This window comes from Podarcis vaucheri (genome assembly GCF_965113315.1).
Source record: "Podarcis vaucheri genome assembly, chromosome: 14".
NCBI lineage: Eukaryota > Metazoa > Chordata > Lepidosauria > Squamata > Lacertidae > Podarcis > Podarcis vaucheri.
This window is the reverse complement of record NC_138752.1, coordinates 14,664,185-14,684,337: the sequence shown is the minus strand read 5'-3', so window position 1 is coordinate 14,684,337 and position 20,153 is coordinate 14,664,185. Positions and strand designations below refer to the sequence as shown.

At 45.0% G+C, this 20,153-nt stretch overlaps 1 protein-coding gene across 3 annotated transcripts in view; it reads right to left on the bottom strand.

Annotated features, from left to right (window-relative positions):
* Positions 1 to 20,153, bottom strand: part of GALK2 (galactokinase 2) — a 72,844-nt gene that overhangs the window by 13,705 nt on the left and 38,986 nt on the right. For all 3 annotated transcript variants that reach the window (XR_014213419.1, XM_082198646.1, XM_082198645.1), the window contains one exon: positions 8,564 to 8,774. Coding sequence is in view for 2 of the 3 variants with exons in the window: in XM_082198646.1 (XP_082054772.1) it covers positions 8,564 to 8,774 (211 nt within the window). In the remaining variant the exon portion in view is untranslated. The remainder of the gene's footprint in view (positions 1 to 8,563; positions 8,775 to 20,153) is intronic.

Genomic DNA, 20,153 nt, shown 5'->3' with positions numbered 1-20,153 from the left:
AACATTAAAAACTCAGCTGATTTAGCTGCTACAAAACGTAGGTGTCTCCCTCCCTCCCACTCCTTTCAGGATTATGGGTCCCCCAGTCATAAATGCCTGAAACAAACCGTGATTTTCAGAGGAGCTCCTGAACATTCTACTAAATAATAATAATAATAATAATAATAATTTTTATTTATACCCCGCCCTCCCCGGCCAAGGCCAGGCTCAGGCTAACAAGCAATAATAAAAACAAGTTGAATGAATACAACTTAAAAAGAAGATTTAAATACAACATTAAAATATTGAAACATTAAAATGCAGCCTCATCACAGGAGAAGAAAGGTAAAAACAAAAAACAAAACAAAAACCAAGTTGGTTGTGGAGAAGGAAATCAGCAAGCTTGTTTCCCCTCTCAACAACGCCAGAGGCTGCTACTACTTACTATGAAAATTTCGACCTAATGAGTGCCAAAAGGAAAAACATTAAGACTATAATAACCTGGAAATACAGCAATATAAGCAGGTAGACGTCTTTGTTTTGCTCTAATAAGGCCCTTTATAAACAGACACTGTTTCCCCTGAGGGACCAGATAGGCATCGCTAATCCACCCAGACGACAGTGTCTCAGCAAGCTATTCCATTAAGTAAGCCCCACTTCCCAGTATTCCATTGGCGCTGGAAAACAGTAGTTTTTGCCAAAGCAAACATGGGGATTTTACATGTACTGGTGTGGAGATGGCAATTGTGCTACTGTCATGCACCAGTTGTATGATGCCCATGCGTCAGACTCAACTCCTTTTGAGTTCTGCATGGGACAAACATAACCTGTAGTCAGCAAGAAGCAGCAAGTGATAGGGGACAGGGAAAGGTCAGAGACTAGCAGTGAATAATAGGGATGGCTAGGGAGGAGATGGATGGTGGCAGTAAAACAACTGATGTGTTTCTGTGCTGGGTATGGGAAGATTTAGCTGCAACATTTTGTCATACTGAAAGCATTTTTTTCACATGCTACTATACCTTTGGGTCTTACAAATGCTATCTGTATGACTGGCCTTAATGAACCTTTGAAAGGAGTCGGAACCCAGGTTTTAATTTGATTTCTGCCTTCATGAGCCAGCTGTGACCAGGTGTGTTTCACCTGAAACTTACCGTATTTTTCGCCCTATAGGACGCACTTTTTCCCCTCCAAAAATGAAGGGGAAATCTGTGTGCGTCCTATGGGGCGAATACAAGCTTTCGCTGAAGCTTGCAGAGCGAGAGGGGTCGGTGCGCACCGACCCCTCTTGCTCTCCAGGCTTCAGGAAGCTGTCAGCAAGCCTGGGGAGCCTGCGGGAGTTCCCACGGGGCTCCCTAGGCTGTGGATAGCAGCCTGCCACCCGGTGCGCGGGGCGCCCTGAAGCAGAGCGCCTCGCCGCCGGGCAGACATCCGCAGCCTAGGGAGCTCTGCAGGAGTTCCCGCGGGGCTCCCCATGCTGCGGATAGCAGCCTGCCGCCCGGCGCACAACATGCCCTGAAGCAGAGCGCCCCGCGCCGGGCAGACATCGGCCAGCCCCACAAGTTCGGGGGTCAGCGGGGAGGCGCAGCGCCGCCATCCCACTGTTCCCCGACCTGGTTTGGGGGGGGATAAAGGAATTTCCCCCCCTTTATTTCCCCCCCAAAAAATTAGGTGCATCCTATGGGACGGAGCGTCCTATGGGGCGAAAAATACGGTACTACTGGTCCCTTACCCACTATCATTACCATTTTAGGTCATGTTTCCAGCTTCACTTTCACAATTCACAAAAGCAATGGAGCAGATATTTTACAACTCATGAAAGGTATGGGTTAAACCATAGATTTGAATCCTTTTTTTTTTTTATCTAAAGGGTTTCAGGGGAACAAAATCTGAAAATTATTATTAAGGGGTTCTATTTGACCTAGATGGAAAAAGCAAAGTTCAAAGCAAAATCAAAGGCTTTGGTTTGGATGTATCCAATATTAAGTTTAGAAACAGAAGTGTGTTTTAAGAACATTTTTTTGTTTTGTTTTCCATAATAACCAGTTATTTAGGTCCAAAATATTTGGGCCTGGAGTTGCTTTGCTGGTTGATTCTTCACTGCCCCTGCTACTCCTAATAAAAAACCGTTTTGTTTAATAAATACATACATACAAAAGCTCTCCAGATATCCTTGTACTGCCCTGTGCCACCAGATGACTCACATAGAGCGTCCTACACATTCCAAACAGCAGCTCTTCATCACACAGAAAGAACTGACCTTTTGAAAATAAAGCACATAGAGCTTACGGAGCAACAAGCAAATAAATAAAATGGCATCCTTTCAGACAGTCATCTGAAGTTGTAAGTGCCCTTCATTCTAATAGTACAGTGGTACCTCAGGTTACGTACGCTTCAGGTTACATACTCCACTAAGCCAGAAATAGTGCTTCAGATTAAGAACTTTGCTTCAGGATAAGAACAGAAATCGGGCTCCGGCAGCGCGGCGGCAGCAGGAGGCCCCATTAGCTAAAGTGGTGCTTCAGGTTAAGAACAGTTTCAGGTTAAGAACGGACCTCCGGGACAAATTAAGTACTTAACCCGAGGTACCACTGTATAATGTTTATTCAAGCTCAGGTAACAGCACCTTGCTTTATGAAATCTCCTTAAAATGGAACACTAGACTTTTATTATTCTTTATAGGATAAAACTGCCTTTTAAAAAATGGTTTTACTTTTTTTCAGAAAGCGGGATCACAGATCTAAAAAGAACCTCTGGGATTACGAAGTCCAAGCCTCCAACTGAGAGCTTTGCCAGCCGGCTGACAAACTGGGGGATTAGCAGAACCAGCAAGGATGACATAGACCCCAAAAGGGTTTGACTCAGAGACCATTGCACAAGAAGTCACTGTGCACAATTTATCTCTTTCCTCCGGCCACTGCTTTCTCCACTTCTGGATTAAGGTTAAGCAATGCAGCCTGGCTGTTGCTACTGATGTATGAATCTCTCCTTCTGAATCCAAGTGTTGGTGCTCATTATTTAACGAAGTAGCACTCACGTCTCAGCACCCTACTCAAGAAAACAGCTTAGCACACCTTAAGGACAGAGGCAAAGTCTGATTTTGTGAATGGAGCTGTTTTCGTGCAGTCAACTCTAAGGTTGAGCACGGCCATGGACAGGATGACATGGGAACTTGCCCCAGCATTGTCACTCTGCCCAGTGTGCTGATGGTCCTAATAAAGAAAGTAACCCCATCATTCCATCTACCCACAAGATGCTGTACCAAAACTATGAAGGTAACATTTACATCAGCCTTAAGCATTCTCTAAGGACAATATGATTTTTAAAAATCCGCTGTTTATCATATGAACCTGCAAAGCCTTTAGGACCAGCCTTGGAGTTCTGCTTTCCGTCCCCGTCCACATGTGGTAACCCTGGTGACCCCAAGACTGGAATTCCCTAACAGCCAGGCACCCTTTTTCTCAGTTGGGAAAAACTTTCTAATTCCAGTTACCATATTTGTTAATGTATAAACTGTTTCTGGATTATTTTTGTATGTTATTGCTGACTTTTTAATGTTGCACATGGTACCTCTGGATACGAACGGGATCCGTTCTGGAGCCCTGTTCGCATCCAGAAACAAACGTAACTAGCGACGGCACATCTGCGCACACGTGCGTCACTTTTCACCGCTTCTGTGCATGCACGTGACGTCATTTTGAGGGTCTGCGCATGCGCGAGCAGCGAAACCCAGGAGTAACGCACTCCGTTACTTCCGGGTTGCCGCGGAGCGCAACTCGAACGCGCTCAACATGAAGCATATTCAACCCGAGGTATGACTGTACTGCTGTTTATCACTGTATGAAATCCATCTATTGCTTTTACATTTCTTCTGTTTTAATGTTTTACCTTTTTTAAATGCAAGCCATTTTGCCTCAGCACAAAGCAGCAAATGAATAATGAAGTAAACCAAACCCTTTCAAGTCCATCGCCAGAGATACTTTTATGGGCAGAGATCCTGATAAAGTTATTCTTGGATCACAGGCCTTTGACAGTGCAATCCTATACATATATCTACACAGAAGGAAGCACCGCTGAAAATAGGTAAGGATTGCAATCTGAGCAACTTGACTTGTTGTACAAAGTACTTTGAGGATTTACTTTGCCGGCCGTTACTTCCAGGATGTAAAGCTGTATGTAGAAAAAGATTTTGCCAAAACCACAACAAGCTGGTTGGATGCTTTTAACTCTTAAGATAATTCTGCCCCCAGGTTTACACATCAAAATTAGACTGCGAGGTTTCTTTTTTTGTTGTTGTTCTTATGAAAGGGAACAAACTGTTTTAAAATACTTTACTTAGAGGGAAACAAATCCCACGTTTTATAGGGGAAATGAAGGCACTGTTTTACTGTAGAATGCCTTCCTGTGATGGGGCGTACTCATACAATGTGTATTTTATTTTTCAAAACAGCAACAAGCACCCCATAACAAGTAGAGCGAAGCAAAACAGAACAAATGGTGGTGGTAAAGTGTACCTTAGCCATGTAAGCAAATAACCAAGAAGTACGATCCTTCAAATGGAACTAAGTATTCCCATTCTTGTTCTAAATTAGGATCTAAGCCAGGGGTCGGCAAGGTTTACCGGCCATGGGCTGGATCACTCCCACGGAGATCATCTGTGGGCTGGACTGGCGCAGCGCGATGCCAGAAATCGCGTCTGCGCATGTCCACGGTGCCAGAAATTGCTTCTGTGCCAGCCCAGAAGCCAAAAATCGCACCTGCACAGAAGCGATTTTCAGGGTCTGGACATGCGCAGATGTGATTTCCAGTATCTGTGCGTGCGCAGGCGCACTTTCCGGCACCGCTTGGCCGGTTTAGTGCAGTGCACGGGGGACTCGCCGAGCGGGCGGCTCAGTTCAGGGGTGGCTTGTGGGCCGGGAAAACAGTCTTCATGATCAAGGTGTCTCCCCTGCCAACCCCTGATCTAGGCTTTCAGCTTGAATCTGAAAGGAGCAGTAGGAGCAGGATACAGTATAATGTTGTTGTTGTTGTTGGCATCTGTCGGTCTCAGAAGACAATGGGGTGTGCAAGTCAAACTGCTGTGTTGGCAGCACTGAAGTGATCTTCCCAGGGTGCAAGCCTGGGCAATGTGTTGAGGTCCTCGGCTGCCCAGACAACAAGACCCCCCTCTCAGCCTCACTGATGTGGTTCAAAGGAAAGCAGAGCAATATGTTTGGTACTGTCTTGGCTGCAGGAGTTGCCGGAAGGAGGCATACAAGGCTCCATCCAACTGTCATAGGCATACAAGGCTCCATCCAACTGTCCAACTGTCCAACTCTACTCTGGATTTGTGTAGGGTTTGCTCCGTAGCCTTTTTCTTCTCCCAGATATGTCCCTCAAGCTGCAAGGGTTTAGGACCAGAGTTTTCTTTCTCCTAGATGGGCTACCTTCCCAGGTTGTCAAGTTCTTTCTGCCCTTCCCTTCCCTCTAGAGCATGAGCAGAAGCTGCCTTCTTGACCGTTGGACCCACTTGTCTGTTCAATCTGCTGGAGCCTGTCTTTGCATGCAGGGGAAGTCCCTAACTCACCAAGGGTTTGAGACCCATTGGCTATCCTTACCTGGTTTAGCCTGCCAATCAAAGCCATTTCTGGGGTGTGGCCGCTGTCGCATGCTCACAGCTTCTAGCAGCCACAGGTGGGAGCTGAGTGTAGGGTGAGGACCAAAGGTGGATAAATTATTCTGGAAGGAGCATAATATGTCCTCCACCAGAGGTACCACCCCTTCCCTAATATCCATAATGAGTTCCATGGATACAGGATGGGTGCAATAATAAAAATTACTCACTGCAAATTTTAATATTACACAGAAACATGAGCAAGGCATCTCAACTATCTTTTGTTACTACAAGGTTCCGTTGCCTCCAGTTAGCAAGTCCAGCAAATAATTTAACTACGTTAAAGAAAAAAATTTAACAAAATATTAATTCTGTTTCTACAAAGGAAAATAAGATAATATATAGTTTGCTTAAGAAGTTCGTTAAACAGAAAAGGAACTGAACTAAAATATTTTTTGAAATCTTTACAAAGGTTCCCTTTTGACCAGTTATTTCAGTTCTCGTAACAATATGCAGTAATGTATAATTTAAATACACTGGGAAAAGACAGAAATCTCTTTGTTTTGTGTACTTCAGCATTCCAAAACCAAGCTGAGGGTTATACAAACAATAAATTCTAATTTTTATTTCCCTATTTCTTCTTTGCAACTAAACAAGAATCTGTAACCAAGTTTTGTCTTGTACCAATGAAAACAACAGGCTTACTCTATGACCCATTTTTGTTGGCTTTATCACACAGAATCAGAGTCACGCCACATCCTAAGAGAGTTTCTGTTCGACTAACATCTACAAACGCTATATGGGATAACATTTTCCTTGGACTTTTCACACTGAAAAGTCTTTCCAACAAGAATAAGGTGTCCAAGAAGCGGACGTAGGGGGGAAAGGGGACGAAAATAACTGAATGTAAACTGTATTCTGTTGGAGCAGATATGAATAAATACAGCCACACACCCCAATCTAGAACCCACTTCAATCCATGATAATCAGAAATGTTCCTGTTCCCTTACAAGCAGCTCTGCCCTGTCTTCCTTGCTGTCCCCTATGACTCGCAGAATAGACACCTGTGGTACAATTTTCAAATCCCTAGGAAAACCTCACCCTAGTTTATCACTTAAGCCTGTAGTCCTCACCCTGAAAGAAAACTAAGTACCTAAGTGCATTTGCCGCCACCTGTTGCTCTTCCCTTATATTCCTTCCCTCTCTGCTGACATTTAAAATGGTCAACTCTCTGGGAACAGGGGCCTGGGTTTGTTAGTTCTTTGCTTATGTTACTCCAAGAGCACCATGCATAGTAATATTGGTGAAATAATAAATATGGAGTGAGCGTTGCTCTAATGTTCCTGGGAAATTCCTCCCTTGCTCCTGCTGCTGCCATGCACTAAGCAAACTAGAGTCTGGCTTGCCATGCTGTCTGAACTCCATGTTGTGATTTGTTTCCTCCACACAAACCACAAGCAGTAAGCTAAGAACAAACCTTGTTTGCCACTCATGGTTGGGGGGGAAACAAACCACAAGCCCAGGTTCAGACAACGTGGTAAGCCAACCCCCGGTGCACGGTGCAGCCGGAGTGTGAACTTTTGGGCATGATGCACTAGTTTAATGTCATTCACATTAAACTGTAGATTTTTTTTTAACCATGTGACATGGAAACCAGGCCATTAACATGAATGGGGGGGGAGAGATCTAGGCTTTAAATATAGACGCAGCCAACATTCTAAAAATGTTCCATGTGCACAGCAAAATGTGGTTGGCTCATTTAATAATAGGCAGAAATACTAAGACTATACGCCAAGCAAATAAGAGTAGATTAAATTCACTTCCTAAATCAAAAGTTACCTCCCCCGCCAAATGATCAAAATCAAAATAGCCTCTATTTATTTCAAAGAAGAGAATTTAGAACACATGCTAAATATCTTACAGAACAAGCCGGTCTCGTTTCCCGACCTCCTTTGGTTTTCTGAGGCATGCAAGTTGCTTTGATCACATATCTCCCATGTCAGAACCAGAATTTTTTGCCCCACTGGCACTGCCCTTTAAAGTAGTTGAAGAACATAAGTTGCATGCATCGATTTAGTTTGTTCCTGCTGCAAGGATTGGGATGGGAACATTATCTCAGTGTCGCTTCACCTGTTGCACAGTTATCTTCCTTAATCCTATCAGTGACAAAATCTGTGGGAAATGTGTGGGTAGCTTGAAACATACGACAACTATCCACATGTTTGTTTGTTTGTTTTTGTGTGCTGCTAAGTTACAGCCAATCATGGCTTCCCAATATGTGTGTGCAAGGAAAACATGCATGTGGCTAGATCTGCATGTAGGCATATTGTAACATGTGAAGCAACTATGAAACAGATTTGGACTTTACCCAAAGCCAACCTACTCAGTGTCATGGATGAGGAGAGGTTTCAAACTGGGTATCCTTTGTCCAAACCCAACAGGCTATTCATTTGCCTCTGATATTCTTTTGGTGGGAAATGTTTTAGGGCCAAGTGACTCGGAGCAGTGGTCAGCAACTACACAGGCCAGAGAGCCAATCTAGAACAAGCACACTCACATCTTCCTCCAGCTAAAAGGTCCAGATTATTATGTACCATGGAGCTATCATGGAAGGAAGAGGCTATCTGACACGCAAGTAAGTGGTAAGCCGAATGATGATTTCTCAGGAGCCAAAGTTCATTTGAAAACTACCAGTTGTCCACTGCTGACCTAGAGGGCTGCATGCAACTAATTCGATCCTGTATTTTTAATCACCAAGCCATTATCAGTATATTGCCTTGACTAATCAGATAACATTTCAGTTCCATTTGCTCAACTTCGTTTTAAAAAGGTCACAACACAATCAACCCTTTTACTCCACAAAGATTCCAAAAGAAGGTCCACTTGAGGTTATACAAAATGTAAAATATTTCCACGTCTATTGCCTATTATCCTTTACATAAATGGAAACATTCGCTGACCATCACCACCACCTCCAATCTGGCATGCACTCACCGTCTTGTGTGTTCTGGCTGAGGATCTGAGTGCGTAGCTCTTTGGAGCTAATTCCCAGGTTTTTCCCAATTTCCTCTATGCTGTAAGGCTCGGGGTGAAACACTTCCTCCACCACAGCCACCATTTCCTCTAAGCTTAGTTTCAGCTTGACCTGCACTTCCTGGAGCTTTGCCATTGCTTTCCAATCTAGGCCTCTGGATTTTGCTAGAAGCTGCAACAACAAACAATGCATAGACATCTTAGCAGTTTGAAGTTAATACAAAACATTTCCTAAAAACCCTTACAAGCTATTTTTTCTTTAAGAGAAAACTCTTTGAAAAGCACAAAGAACAGCATAATTTTTAACATGATATTGGCAGCAAGATTAATTTAAAGAATTGGAAAATATAGCAGACTCTTCCCACTTAAGGGGATAAGTACGTTAAGCCATAGCACCTTGCAAAATGTAATAAAGTCACTTTATATATCAAGGGAAAAGATTAAATGTGAAGAAAGCCCCATTGTTCAGCCCAGACACTGAGGTCCAGTTCCGAGGGCCTTCTGTTTTTTTTTTTTTGTTTTTTTTTAAATAATTTTTTATTTGCTTTTTTTCCAGGGTAAAATACATCATCAATAACACAACAAAAGCAGTTTTACAGAAAGAAAAAAGAGTTATATAAAGAAAAGAAAGAAAAATTCACTTTTTCAAATCAATTTTCATAATCAACTGGACTTCCCCACGTCCTCCATCCCCTGCTTTCTTTACAATAAAAATAAACAGCAAATTAATACCTTATTTTATATGTTTTTGTGTTTTCATTTAGTTATAAATTCCGCAATTTATACTTTTCAAAACCATAACTTAATTTCCGTCATTCACCAATCTCAATACTGAAGCGTGTTTTTCCCGAAGGCTTAGCAAATTCTTAACATTCATATAACTTAAAATGTTTTTGTAAATAGTCCTTAAATTTTTTCCAATCCTCTTCCACTGCCTCTTCTCCCAGATCTCGGATTCTGCCTGTCATTTCAGCTAATTCCATGTAGTCGATCAACTGCGAGTGCCATTCTTCCAGCGTGGGTAGCTCCTGTGTCTTCCAGTATTTAGCTATAAGAATTCTTGCTGCTGTAGTTGCATATAAAAAGAACGTTCTATCTTTCTTTAACACTCTCTGGCCCACAATGCCCAGGAGGAAGGCCTCTGGTTTCTTACAGAAGGTGTACCTAAACACCTTTTTCAATTCATTATAAATCATTTCCCAAAAGGCCTTCACCCTCGGGCATGTCCACCAGAGGTGAAAAAAGGTTCCTTCAGCCTCCTTACATTTCCAACATTTGTTATCAGACAAATGATATATCTTTGCAAGTTTAACTGGGGTCATGTACCACCTGTATACCATTTTCATAATGTTTTCTTAGTTCCGAGGGCCTTCTGGCGGCTCTCTCAAGTGAAGTGATGTTACAGGGAACCAGACTAAAAGGCAAAGAAGCTCTTTGCACAGTGCTGAAAAGGAGTTACTGATGGTGTCAGATGGGCCTCTCTAGGGAAAGTGTTCTACATCACAGGAACCAGCACTGACAATACCTCAACTCTCATTGCCAACCTGAATACTTCAGAGGGAGAGGACACTCATAAAAGGACTCCTCTGCTTATCCTAAGGGAGGCATATACAGTGGTACCTTGAGTTACAGGTGCTTCAGGTTACAGACACTTCAGGTTACACTCTGCTAACCCAGAAATAGTACCTTGGGTTAAGAACTTTGCTTCAGGGTGAGAACAGAAATTGCGTGGTGGCGGCGCAGTGGCAGCAGGAGGCCCCATTAGCTAAAGTGGTACCTCAGGTCAAGAACAGTTTCAGGTTAAGAACGGACCTGCAGAACGAATTAAGTTCTTAACCTGAGGTACCACTGTACAGGAAATGTTTTCCTTTTACATACTGAGATCGAAAGCTGTGCACATATACAAAAAGTGACTTTTATAAAGCCACATAATCACCATGTCCTGGAGATTTTCTGGCACATAAAACCTAAAAACAGCCAGAAGTTCTGCTTAAAACAAACTTGGTTTGATTCTTAGGCTGTCCATATGGAAACTAAACCAGGAAGGGGTATGGTGTGAACTTACCACAAGATAAGTGAAACAGCCACTTCCAGAATGATGGGTTTTAGGGGCAACAGAAACACCCATACTACACTCTCTAGGGCACAGTCCACCAAGAACAACTCCTCTTCAAAAGCCACTAGAATTAATTGGGACATTGAGAAGAACCGCAGAGCAGGAGATCTTCCCTTTGGATTGAGCCCCATGTTAAGTAGTGGGAGGGAAGTGTTGCTTGTGATTTTCTGCCTCATGCACCAAAATGTCTTGGGCCAATCTTGTGGTGATTTGTGGTTAGTCTTCGACATTTAATTGCCATTATAGTGGACCAGTCACCATAAAGAGCCCTGATGTTCAGTACAGACCACTCCCTCAAAGACACATAAACTGGTATTCAAACAGCTGCTCATATATACAGAACTGAACACGACTGGCTATTCCTGGAAAGAGTATTTCTGCATTAGTTAACTTTGATCTCGTTCTGACAGCTGAGCCTCATCTTTCCCAAGTGTTCAACTTTGTTGCACGAAAGTAATCTGACAAGACTGAAAAACATTTTTGCGGAATCATGGGTACTTCTGGTCACCCAAAGATGTGTGGGGTGTAAATTTCTGCTCTGCTTTTGAGAAAAGTGCAGCTGGATTCCTTCAATTTTTTCATTACTCTTCCAACATAAAAACAGGAAAGCACTCTAAAAAGAGAGATGAAAGGTCTGATGACCACATCACTGGGGTGTATTTTCAGTGAAAATTCTACAGTCCAGAATATGTGAACTAATGTGTGTGGCTCTGAGCATGTGCACCACTGTGGAAAATCATAACAAGACCTCATGCACCAAGGGGGAGGGAATCACAGCTCGGTGACAGATCACATTCTTTGCACATATAAGGTTGCAGGTTCATCCAGCCCAAGTGATCAGGTGATGGGAAAGGCACCCTGCCCCCTGCCACCTGAAACCTTGGAGAGCAGCCCTGGAGATCAGATGACATCAGGCTAGATAGACTGGTGGTCTGATGCAGAATAAAGATGTTTCATATGTTCATCTAAGATTCAGAAGAATTCCATGTACAGAGGGAGGCATCATTCCCAGACAGATTTTTAGCCATAACACCCTCCTTTTGTAGAAAATGCGCAGCACTTAAATCAATCACTTCAATTTTCTTAAAATGTAAATTTATGCAGATGCAGCAAATGAATAGGTCTTGTGCTTGTGGCCTTTTTGAACAATTTTGGGTATAGCAACTAAAATATAGGGGGAATCAAATATTCAGAACATTTTTAGGCAGCAGGCGTACAAAAGCCAATATTGACATAACAGAGACAGAAAGAAGTATTTGTGGAGGGAGGAAATATCATCTTAGCCTAGGGGTGAATATTCAACAATGAGGAAATTTTAATGCACTCTGGGCATGTTCAGAGGCACCCTTTTCAGTATTTGCATATTCCTGGACCAGTTCCTAGCACTGAAAACATATTATTGAGCTAACCCCTACAGAGTCCTGGCTTAAATGAAGCCCCTCAATAGAAATGATACATATTACTAAAGAAACTATTGTTTGTTGTCCAAAATTAATGTTAGTGAATATTTTTGATAATAGCAATGTAAATATATTGTCAAAAGTATTCGTCTTATATATGATCTTGGCAGCGCAAATAGTAATTGCAACTCAGTGGAAAAGAGTCCAAAATCTTACACTTGACGCTTGGTACCATTCATTGGAATACAGCTATAATGGAGAAAATCACGTGTAATTTGGGATTTTGACAAGGACTAGAACCTCCAGACACTTTTTATATGATCTGACATTCCTTCATCACATAAAAACGGAACCATCATTTTCAAGACAACCCTGTTCTGATAAAATTAGTAGTCTTCACTTGGACTTTGTTATTTTATGTGCAACTACTCATTCTATGTGCCTATTTTATAGGTTTTTTTCTTCATTTTTAATTTTTTGTTGTTGTTATTTTTCATATACATTATAAAATGAAATAATAATAAAAACTTTACCTCCCCCCCAAAAAAATGAATCCCCATAGATTTCCAGACCCACTCCCCTTGCTCATCTTACAGCACTCTCTCTACACCTGTGCAAAAGCAGAGGGCATTTTGCCAGCACACCACACCACTGAGGAGATAAAAATATAAATGATATAAGGATTCCAATAATGAGAAATGACATAAACATACTGTCAGAGCTGCTACCAGGTCCCAGCTCACATAGGACCACGCCACACAGCGTCCACTTTAAAAGAGTCTTTATTGAGTTACAGGTTTCATTTCCGAACTGCAGCGTGCAGCTCTACACCTTCTGCTCTAGGTCGGCGAAGACCCGTCTGAGTCCCCGCCTCTTGCACACCAGCTTAATACCCTAGCCTTGCTCCACCTCCTTCGCCTCTCCCTACGTCTCTGGGTCCTTCTGCCCCCCTGGGCCTCCTCCCTTCTACTCTCCTCTGACGCTGACCCCCCTGATCCTTCTGCCTCCTTGCGGCGGGCTTTAGGACCTGGCTCACTCTCCGGGCTGCTTACTGCTCCAGCTTCCGCTGCATTTGAACTTGGCGCGCGCGCCCAACTCTCTACTTTCCTCTTAACCGTTGCCTCGCTCTCTGAGGAGGGCGTGACCACCCCTGACTCGTGCCCTCCCTCCTGCTGACAGCCTCCGGAACCCGATGCCTGGCTACCTTCCTCCCTGCTGCTCTCAGTCTTGAGCGTGGGTCCCGACTTCCAGCTGCTGCCGCCCTCAGTTATGAGCGTGGGTCCCGACTTCCAGCTGCTGCTCTCTGAATCTCCTCTGTTCCCTTCCTCCTGGGGTGTCCCCCCGGATCCCCCCCTTGCTCTGCTCACTGGGGCTCCCTTTTGGGAGTCCTCTGACTCACTGCTTAGGCTTGGAGATCTCGGGTCGTCATCATCACTCATTCTCCCTTCGGCTTCCTCCCCCTCGCTCTCTGTTTCCACCCTTCTCTGCGTCTCTGCTTCTGAACCCCTGACATCCATCCCCCCCTCGAAGCCCCCCCTTCCCCCCTCCCCGCTGTCAGGTGTGGGTGCTGGGCGCTCCATCATCATGGGAGGGAATGCTGGATACAGGTCGCTCCCCGTGGGTGGCCGCCAACTGAAGACCTCCGAGTCTTCCCCCTCGCGGTCGTCGACGTTGACTTGTTGCTCTTCCATCTCTGTACCGCCGTGCTCGAACCCGAGGTCCTCCCCGAACACGTCCATGTCAGTCTCTGCGTCGGTCGCTCGACCTGGCATCTCCAGCCACTTCCTGCGCCATCGCTCCTCTGGTCGATCGTCCCACCAATACGAGTTGCCTGATGCCGAACCTGCCGGTGAACCTTCTGGGGAACGGGTGCTCCGTGCGGGTTCCCCTTCTGAGTCGAATCCATGGAACGTGCTGGAAGAAAGTGTGGGTGTGAACAACCAGTCGTCGAAGAAGCTCGCTGGCATGGGTTTGTGTGGGAAGAGGGCATGAAACTCGTCCTTGAGCAGGGGTTCCTCCAAAGCGTAGTCTGGTACCCAGCTATTGGCGCTGGCCCGGGTGCCCTCTCTGGCTAAGAGGTATTCGACTCCCTCTTCCCCCCATCTGGAGTCCAAAATCTCCGTGACCTCGTTGATGTGGTCCTGGTGCTTCACCTCCCGCGTCTCCGTCCGTTCCCGGAGCGGACTTGGCGTCGTCCCTGGCTCCTGGAACCTGTGAGGTGCCTTGTAGGGAGTGAGCACCGACCTGTGGAACACCGGATGCATTCTGGAACCCTCCGGCAGCGCCAGTCGGAAGGCTACCGGGTTGATCTGCGCTTCGACTTGGTACGGACCGATCTGCTTGTGCCCCAACTTCTTCTTGGCAAGCGACCTGGTCGGCACTGCGTGGGCTGCCAACCAGACCCAGTCTCCCACTTGGATCACTTCGCCAACCCGCCTGTGCTTGTCAGCTTGCACCTTGTAGGCGTGCTTAGCTAGCTCCAGCTGCCGTCTGAGTTGATCGTGGACCGCCTGCAGCTCTGACGCGAACGCGTCCGCCGTCTGTGGTTCTCCTTCCCCCACTCTCTCCAGTCCCGGGAAGGTTCTGGGATTCCTCCCATTGTTGGCAAAGAACGGCGTCACTCCTGTGGACACGTGCTTCGTGTTGTTGTAAGCGAACTCGGCTAGCGGCAGGTAATCCACCCACGTCGCAGGCTGTTGATTGGCATAGCATCTCAGGTACTGCTGCATGATGGCATTGACCCTCTCTGCTTGCCCGTTGGTCTGCGGGTGTCTTGCTGATGCCAGATTGACCTTGACATTTAGAAAACCCATCAGCTTCTGCCAGAAAGACGAGATGAACTGGCGTCCGCGGTCGGACAGGATAGACCGTGGCAGGCCATGCACTTTGAACACGTGATCTATGAACAGTTTGGCGGTTTGTTCCGCCGTGGCCACCTTCGCACACGGAATGAAATGTGCCATCTTGGTGAACAAGTCCACCACCACTAGCACAGCTGTCTTGCCTCTCGAGTTGGGTAAATCCGTCACAAAGTCCAGGGCCACCCTCTCCCACGGTTCAAACGGTGTTTGCAGCGGTTCTAACAGTCCCGCCGGTGGTCTGTGTACCGGCTTGGCCCTCTGGCAGGTGTCGCACCTCGCGACGTAGTCCGCGACCTCTCCTCTCAGCCTGGGCCACCAGAAGTCTCTCGCGACTAATTCCATCGTTTTCTCTGTGCCAAAGTGACCGGCCGTGGGTGCGTCGTGCAACTGTTGCAGTACCTTGGCGCGAAGGTCGTCTCCTGGTACATAGACAGCCCCTTTGCGTAGGAGCAAGCCGTCCCGCACCTGGAACTCGTCCGTGGTAGCCGTGCCTCTGAGCAGTTCCGCCATCTTGTCAACCTTTGTGAGCTCGCTTACAGACACCCCTCTTCCTCCCCTAGCGGCTTCTGCTCCCGCTGCGAGGTTTCAGGTTTCTGAAGCTTTGAAGAGACGGGTCTTACTGTCAGAGCTGCTACCAGGTCCCAGCTCACATAGGACCACGCCACACAGCGTCCACTTTAAAAGAGTCTTTATTGAGTTACAGGTTTCATTTCCGAACTGCAGCGTGCAGCTCTACACCTTCTGCTCTAGGTCGGCGAAGACCCGTCTGAGTCCCCGCCTCTTGCACACCAGCTTAATACCCTAGCCTTGCTCCACCTCCTTCGCCTCTCCCTACGTCTCTGGGTCCTTCTGCCCCCCTGGGCCTCCTCCCTTCTACTCTCCTCTGACGCTGACCCCCCTGATCCTTCTGCCTCCTTGCGGCGGGCTTTAGGACCTGGCTCACTCTCCGGGCTGCTTACTGCTCCAGCTTCCGCTGCATTTGAACTTGGCGCGCGCGCCCAACTCTCTACTTTCCTCTTAACCGTTGCCTCGCTCTCTGAGGAGGGCGTGACCACCCCTGACTCGTGCCCTCCCTCCTGCTGACAGCCTCCGGAACCCGATGCCTGGCTACCTTCCTCCCTGCTGCTCTCAGTCTTGAGCGTGGGTCCCGACTTCCAGCTGCTGCCGCCCTCAGTTATGAGCGTGGGTCCCGACTTCCAGCTGCTGCTCTCTGAATCTCCTCTGTTCCCTTCCTCCTGGGGTGTCCCCCCGGATCCCCCCCTTGCTCTGCTCACTGGGGCTCCCTTTTGGGAGTCCTCTGACTCACTGCTTAGGCTTGGAGATCTCGGGTCGTCATCATCACTCATTCTCCCTTCGGCTTCCTCCCCCTCGCTCTCTGTTTCCACCCTTCTCTGCGTCTCTGCTTCTGAACCCCTGACACATACATATGGTGAAGGGGTCATTATCAGGGCTTAGTTTCTAATCTGGGGAAGGAAAGGAAAAAACTAGGCCTCAAGCCTGCCTTGAAGACCATCTGGCCTAGATTTCAGATGTATGGGGGTTAATTGTGGTTATTCAGTGGCAATGAAAGACTGTAGATGGTCAAAGGCATTTACTGGCACTGAAAGCAAGATGTGGAGTGAAGTCTTGGTGAGCCCTGGGTCATATTAAATTCTGGCTGTGGTCCAGCGCTTGCTAGACTGGAGCAGTGATTGTGGTTACTTTCCCTGAAGACAAGGGTGCAAAAATATTGTCAGTGATGAAACCTTTCATTGCAAATGTCCTGAGGGGTCCTTTATTTGTTTGTTTCAGGTTTTTTAATTATGACTTTATCTTAAGAAGAAACATATTCTCAACCACAACTGTGTCTAAATGAAGGAGCTTTTTTTTGTCAGGGCAAATTTTAATAGGAGGTTCGAGTCTTTTTCAAGCGAAGAATGCGGTCTGCTCCCAGTCCTAGATTACATTGATAAAAGTGCATTCAGATCCACTCTAAAGTAGCCCAATTGGGCTGTCACACTTCATATATTCAATCGTATGGCATTATGACATTTGCAAGCTGCCAGTGCAGCCTAGTTGAGAACAAGGAAGCCATGAAGAAATGAATATAAAAGTTTCAGATGTCCTTCCTTAACATGGGGAGTGAAGAGAGAAATCACCCCTATAATTTCAACAAAAAAGGTTGGAGGTTTCTAAAAAGGGTTCATTCCTTTATCACAGTGGTGAGAAACAAGACAACAGGTGACAAATAGAACAAGAGGTTAAAAGCACTCTCCCATCAATGTCCTTAATGATGAGTATTAGTGGACAGACTTCAAGGGAGAGCATCTTTGCCCACAGCTACTAATCATATCTCATTCTAGCATCCTCCTGGTGCTTCTGGGCTGACAGTGATGCCCAACAGACCTAGTCAGTGCCCTGCATGAACTGAATATGTGCCCTAAAAAGCTCTCGAGAATCCTCTTCAATGCACAAGACCGTGTAGGAAGGATTTTATTTGTGCCTGCTTCTGCTCTACTTTCCACTCTCCTCAGGATTTGCGATCTAAGCATGTAACACCAATTCTGCCACCACTGCAGTGGGTACCAATTAGTTTACTAGCTCAATTCCCAGGGCTGGTTTTTAGCCTATAAAGACTTATGTACCTCAAGAAGACCCCAGTATTTCAAGAAGAACTTCTCCCTACCTGGATCTACCTACACACACGTAACCATATTTGCAGTTTGGGGCTCTACACTCCACAGCCAATAAAATAAACAGTGGAAGGAACAACCACCACACTTAGGTGAATGAAGTTTTTGGGAGAGGCCATGTTGTGGTTGCATCTAGCTTTCATTTCACTAGGAAAATGAGTCCTTGTACTGGAAATCTCTTAATAAAACTATACATTTGAGAGAGAAAATTACTGAGAAGGAAACTTCTGTTAAAGGTGTTGCTTTCCTCCTATTGCTTTTTTCAATTTTAGCTTGCCTTTTTTCCTGTTTTAATTCCCTTCATGTAGGTGTTGTTGTTTTTTATGAACTACTTTTGGTGCCATCTAGTGTATTTTGCAAGGTTTATAGTTCTTATCACATGGGTCTGCTACTATTTAAATCAGAGTCATTTTCAGACATTATAGTGAACACATATTTAGGCATTAATTCATGCCAAAGCATTAAAGGGACCTTGTTTTTACTCATCTTGTCAGTGAGAATAAAAACAATTCCTTTGTGCATCCCAGTTACAGCGATTATATTTCTCTAACATCTGTTGGTTTTTCTAGGGACCCAAGACAGCACTTCCTTGCCAAACATTTTAAAGAGTTTAGCATTCTATTAAAATTGTCCCTCTCAAGCATATGCAGAGGCAATGAAGGGCTGTTTTTAAAGTGATGTGTTTCGGGTTTTTTAATGTAGCGTCAATGTTTCTGAATATCTCTAGTGATCTTAATGTCAAACTGAAGAGCAGCTAAGTTGACAGCCAATGTGGTAAAAGGGGGTTAGAATCCTGAATGAAAATCTGGGCTCATATCCCCAGTGCTGGAGCTCATTACGTGACTTGGGGTAGTCACAGTCTCTTAACCTCACAGAATTGCTTGAAAGAGAAAATTATGATTATATTATATTATTTATTTATTTATTTAGTCTATTTCATGTACTAAAAAAAGTCTCAAAGCAATTTACAACTTGTTTAAAAAAGCACGCAATGCCAAATTTAAAATACATCACAAAATAAACTAAAAGATGAACGCCAACTAAGAGCTAACTGCCTGTGCATCTTCACCTGGCAACCAAAGGTGGACAGTGATGGCACCAGGCACAACATTCTAGGGAGTCTTCCACAGCTGGGGATCCACCACTGAGGCGACCTGATGTTGTGTTGCCATCCTCAACATATGAAGAATGACTACACATGATGAACACAGGTTCCAGGTACTTTCATGTGCCAGGGCAAGAACCATATATGCTATCCTGAGCTCCTTTTAAGGGGGAGAAAACCCACTATGTATAATAATAAATTATAGTTACAGCAATGTCCTCACAATGCAGAATCCTAAACTTTGTAACTTAAAGGAACCACAGAAGCCAACACAAATGTTGTGCCAGTCATCTCCCGTAGAAGGCTGTAAACGGACAGGTTTCCTAGGAAAACTAGACAGATCCAGCCAGCAGAACATCTGGTCTAATGACTCTTGACTTCAGCTTTGGAAGTCACCAGTTTGCTCCCCATAAACTGTGGGCAGCATTGCTATTTCCAATTGTAATGCATTCCACTAAAAGCTAAAATAGATCAGCGAAAGCCACATGTGATGTTATCTGTTGTTGGGCTGCATCATTTTAGGCTGCATATGCGGGACTGAATGTTTGAATGCTCCACAAAAAAATGTGCCTCACACATTAAAAAAGAAGCTTAGCAAGCCTATAACTTTCTCTCTAACATGCTATTTAGGATGTGTGAGATGTATGTCGTGTGGAGGAGGCATTCAGATATTTGAATTCCTCCCCTGTCTCAAATGGTACAGCCCAGCAACGGGTGCATCACAAAGGGCTTCTAGTAGCTCTCATCAATAACCTTAAAGGAAGCTTGAGTGGGAAAATATGCACCCATATGAAATGGCAAAATATAATGTGGATTTTAAAAAGAAATGGGGGAAAAATCTCTCCACTGCACTGCTGTCAAGAACAGTGAATCTAACACAAGGCATTTCCTGGCAGTTAATGATCTACAATCTCTTCCAACGAATTCTCAGCTGCCAAGATATGCTCTTCTTTTCTGGCTCTTCTCTTTGGTTAGCACAATCACGCTGCAGGCCGATTAAGAGAGAGGGAAGAGGGAATCAAAGGCCTAGGCTACATCAGTTTCATAGCTAAACTATTCTGGCTTCCCTAAAAGAATCCTGGGGGTTGTAGTTTGGTGCTATAAATCAACTGTTAGACATCCTGCCCTTCTCCCCAGATTGAACTACTCTTATCTGCTGTAAAGGTGACCAGTTAACAAACTAGGATATCAAACCAAGATTCGATCCCAGTTTGTTTTAACCAATCATAATGTTATGGGAACAAGGCTTGTTCTCATTCTTCTTGGAGAGCACAAGGAGTTTGAAAGCTTTAACTTTAGAATTAAACCACATTTTCCCATGATACCTGAACTGAGCAAAGTGGGATTTGCTTTAAACAATGGCTTAGTGTTATGCCTGAACTGGACCACAGACATGT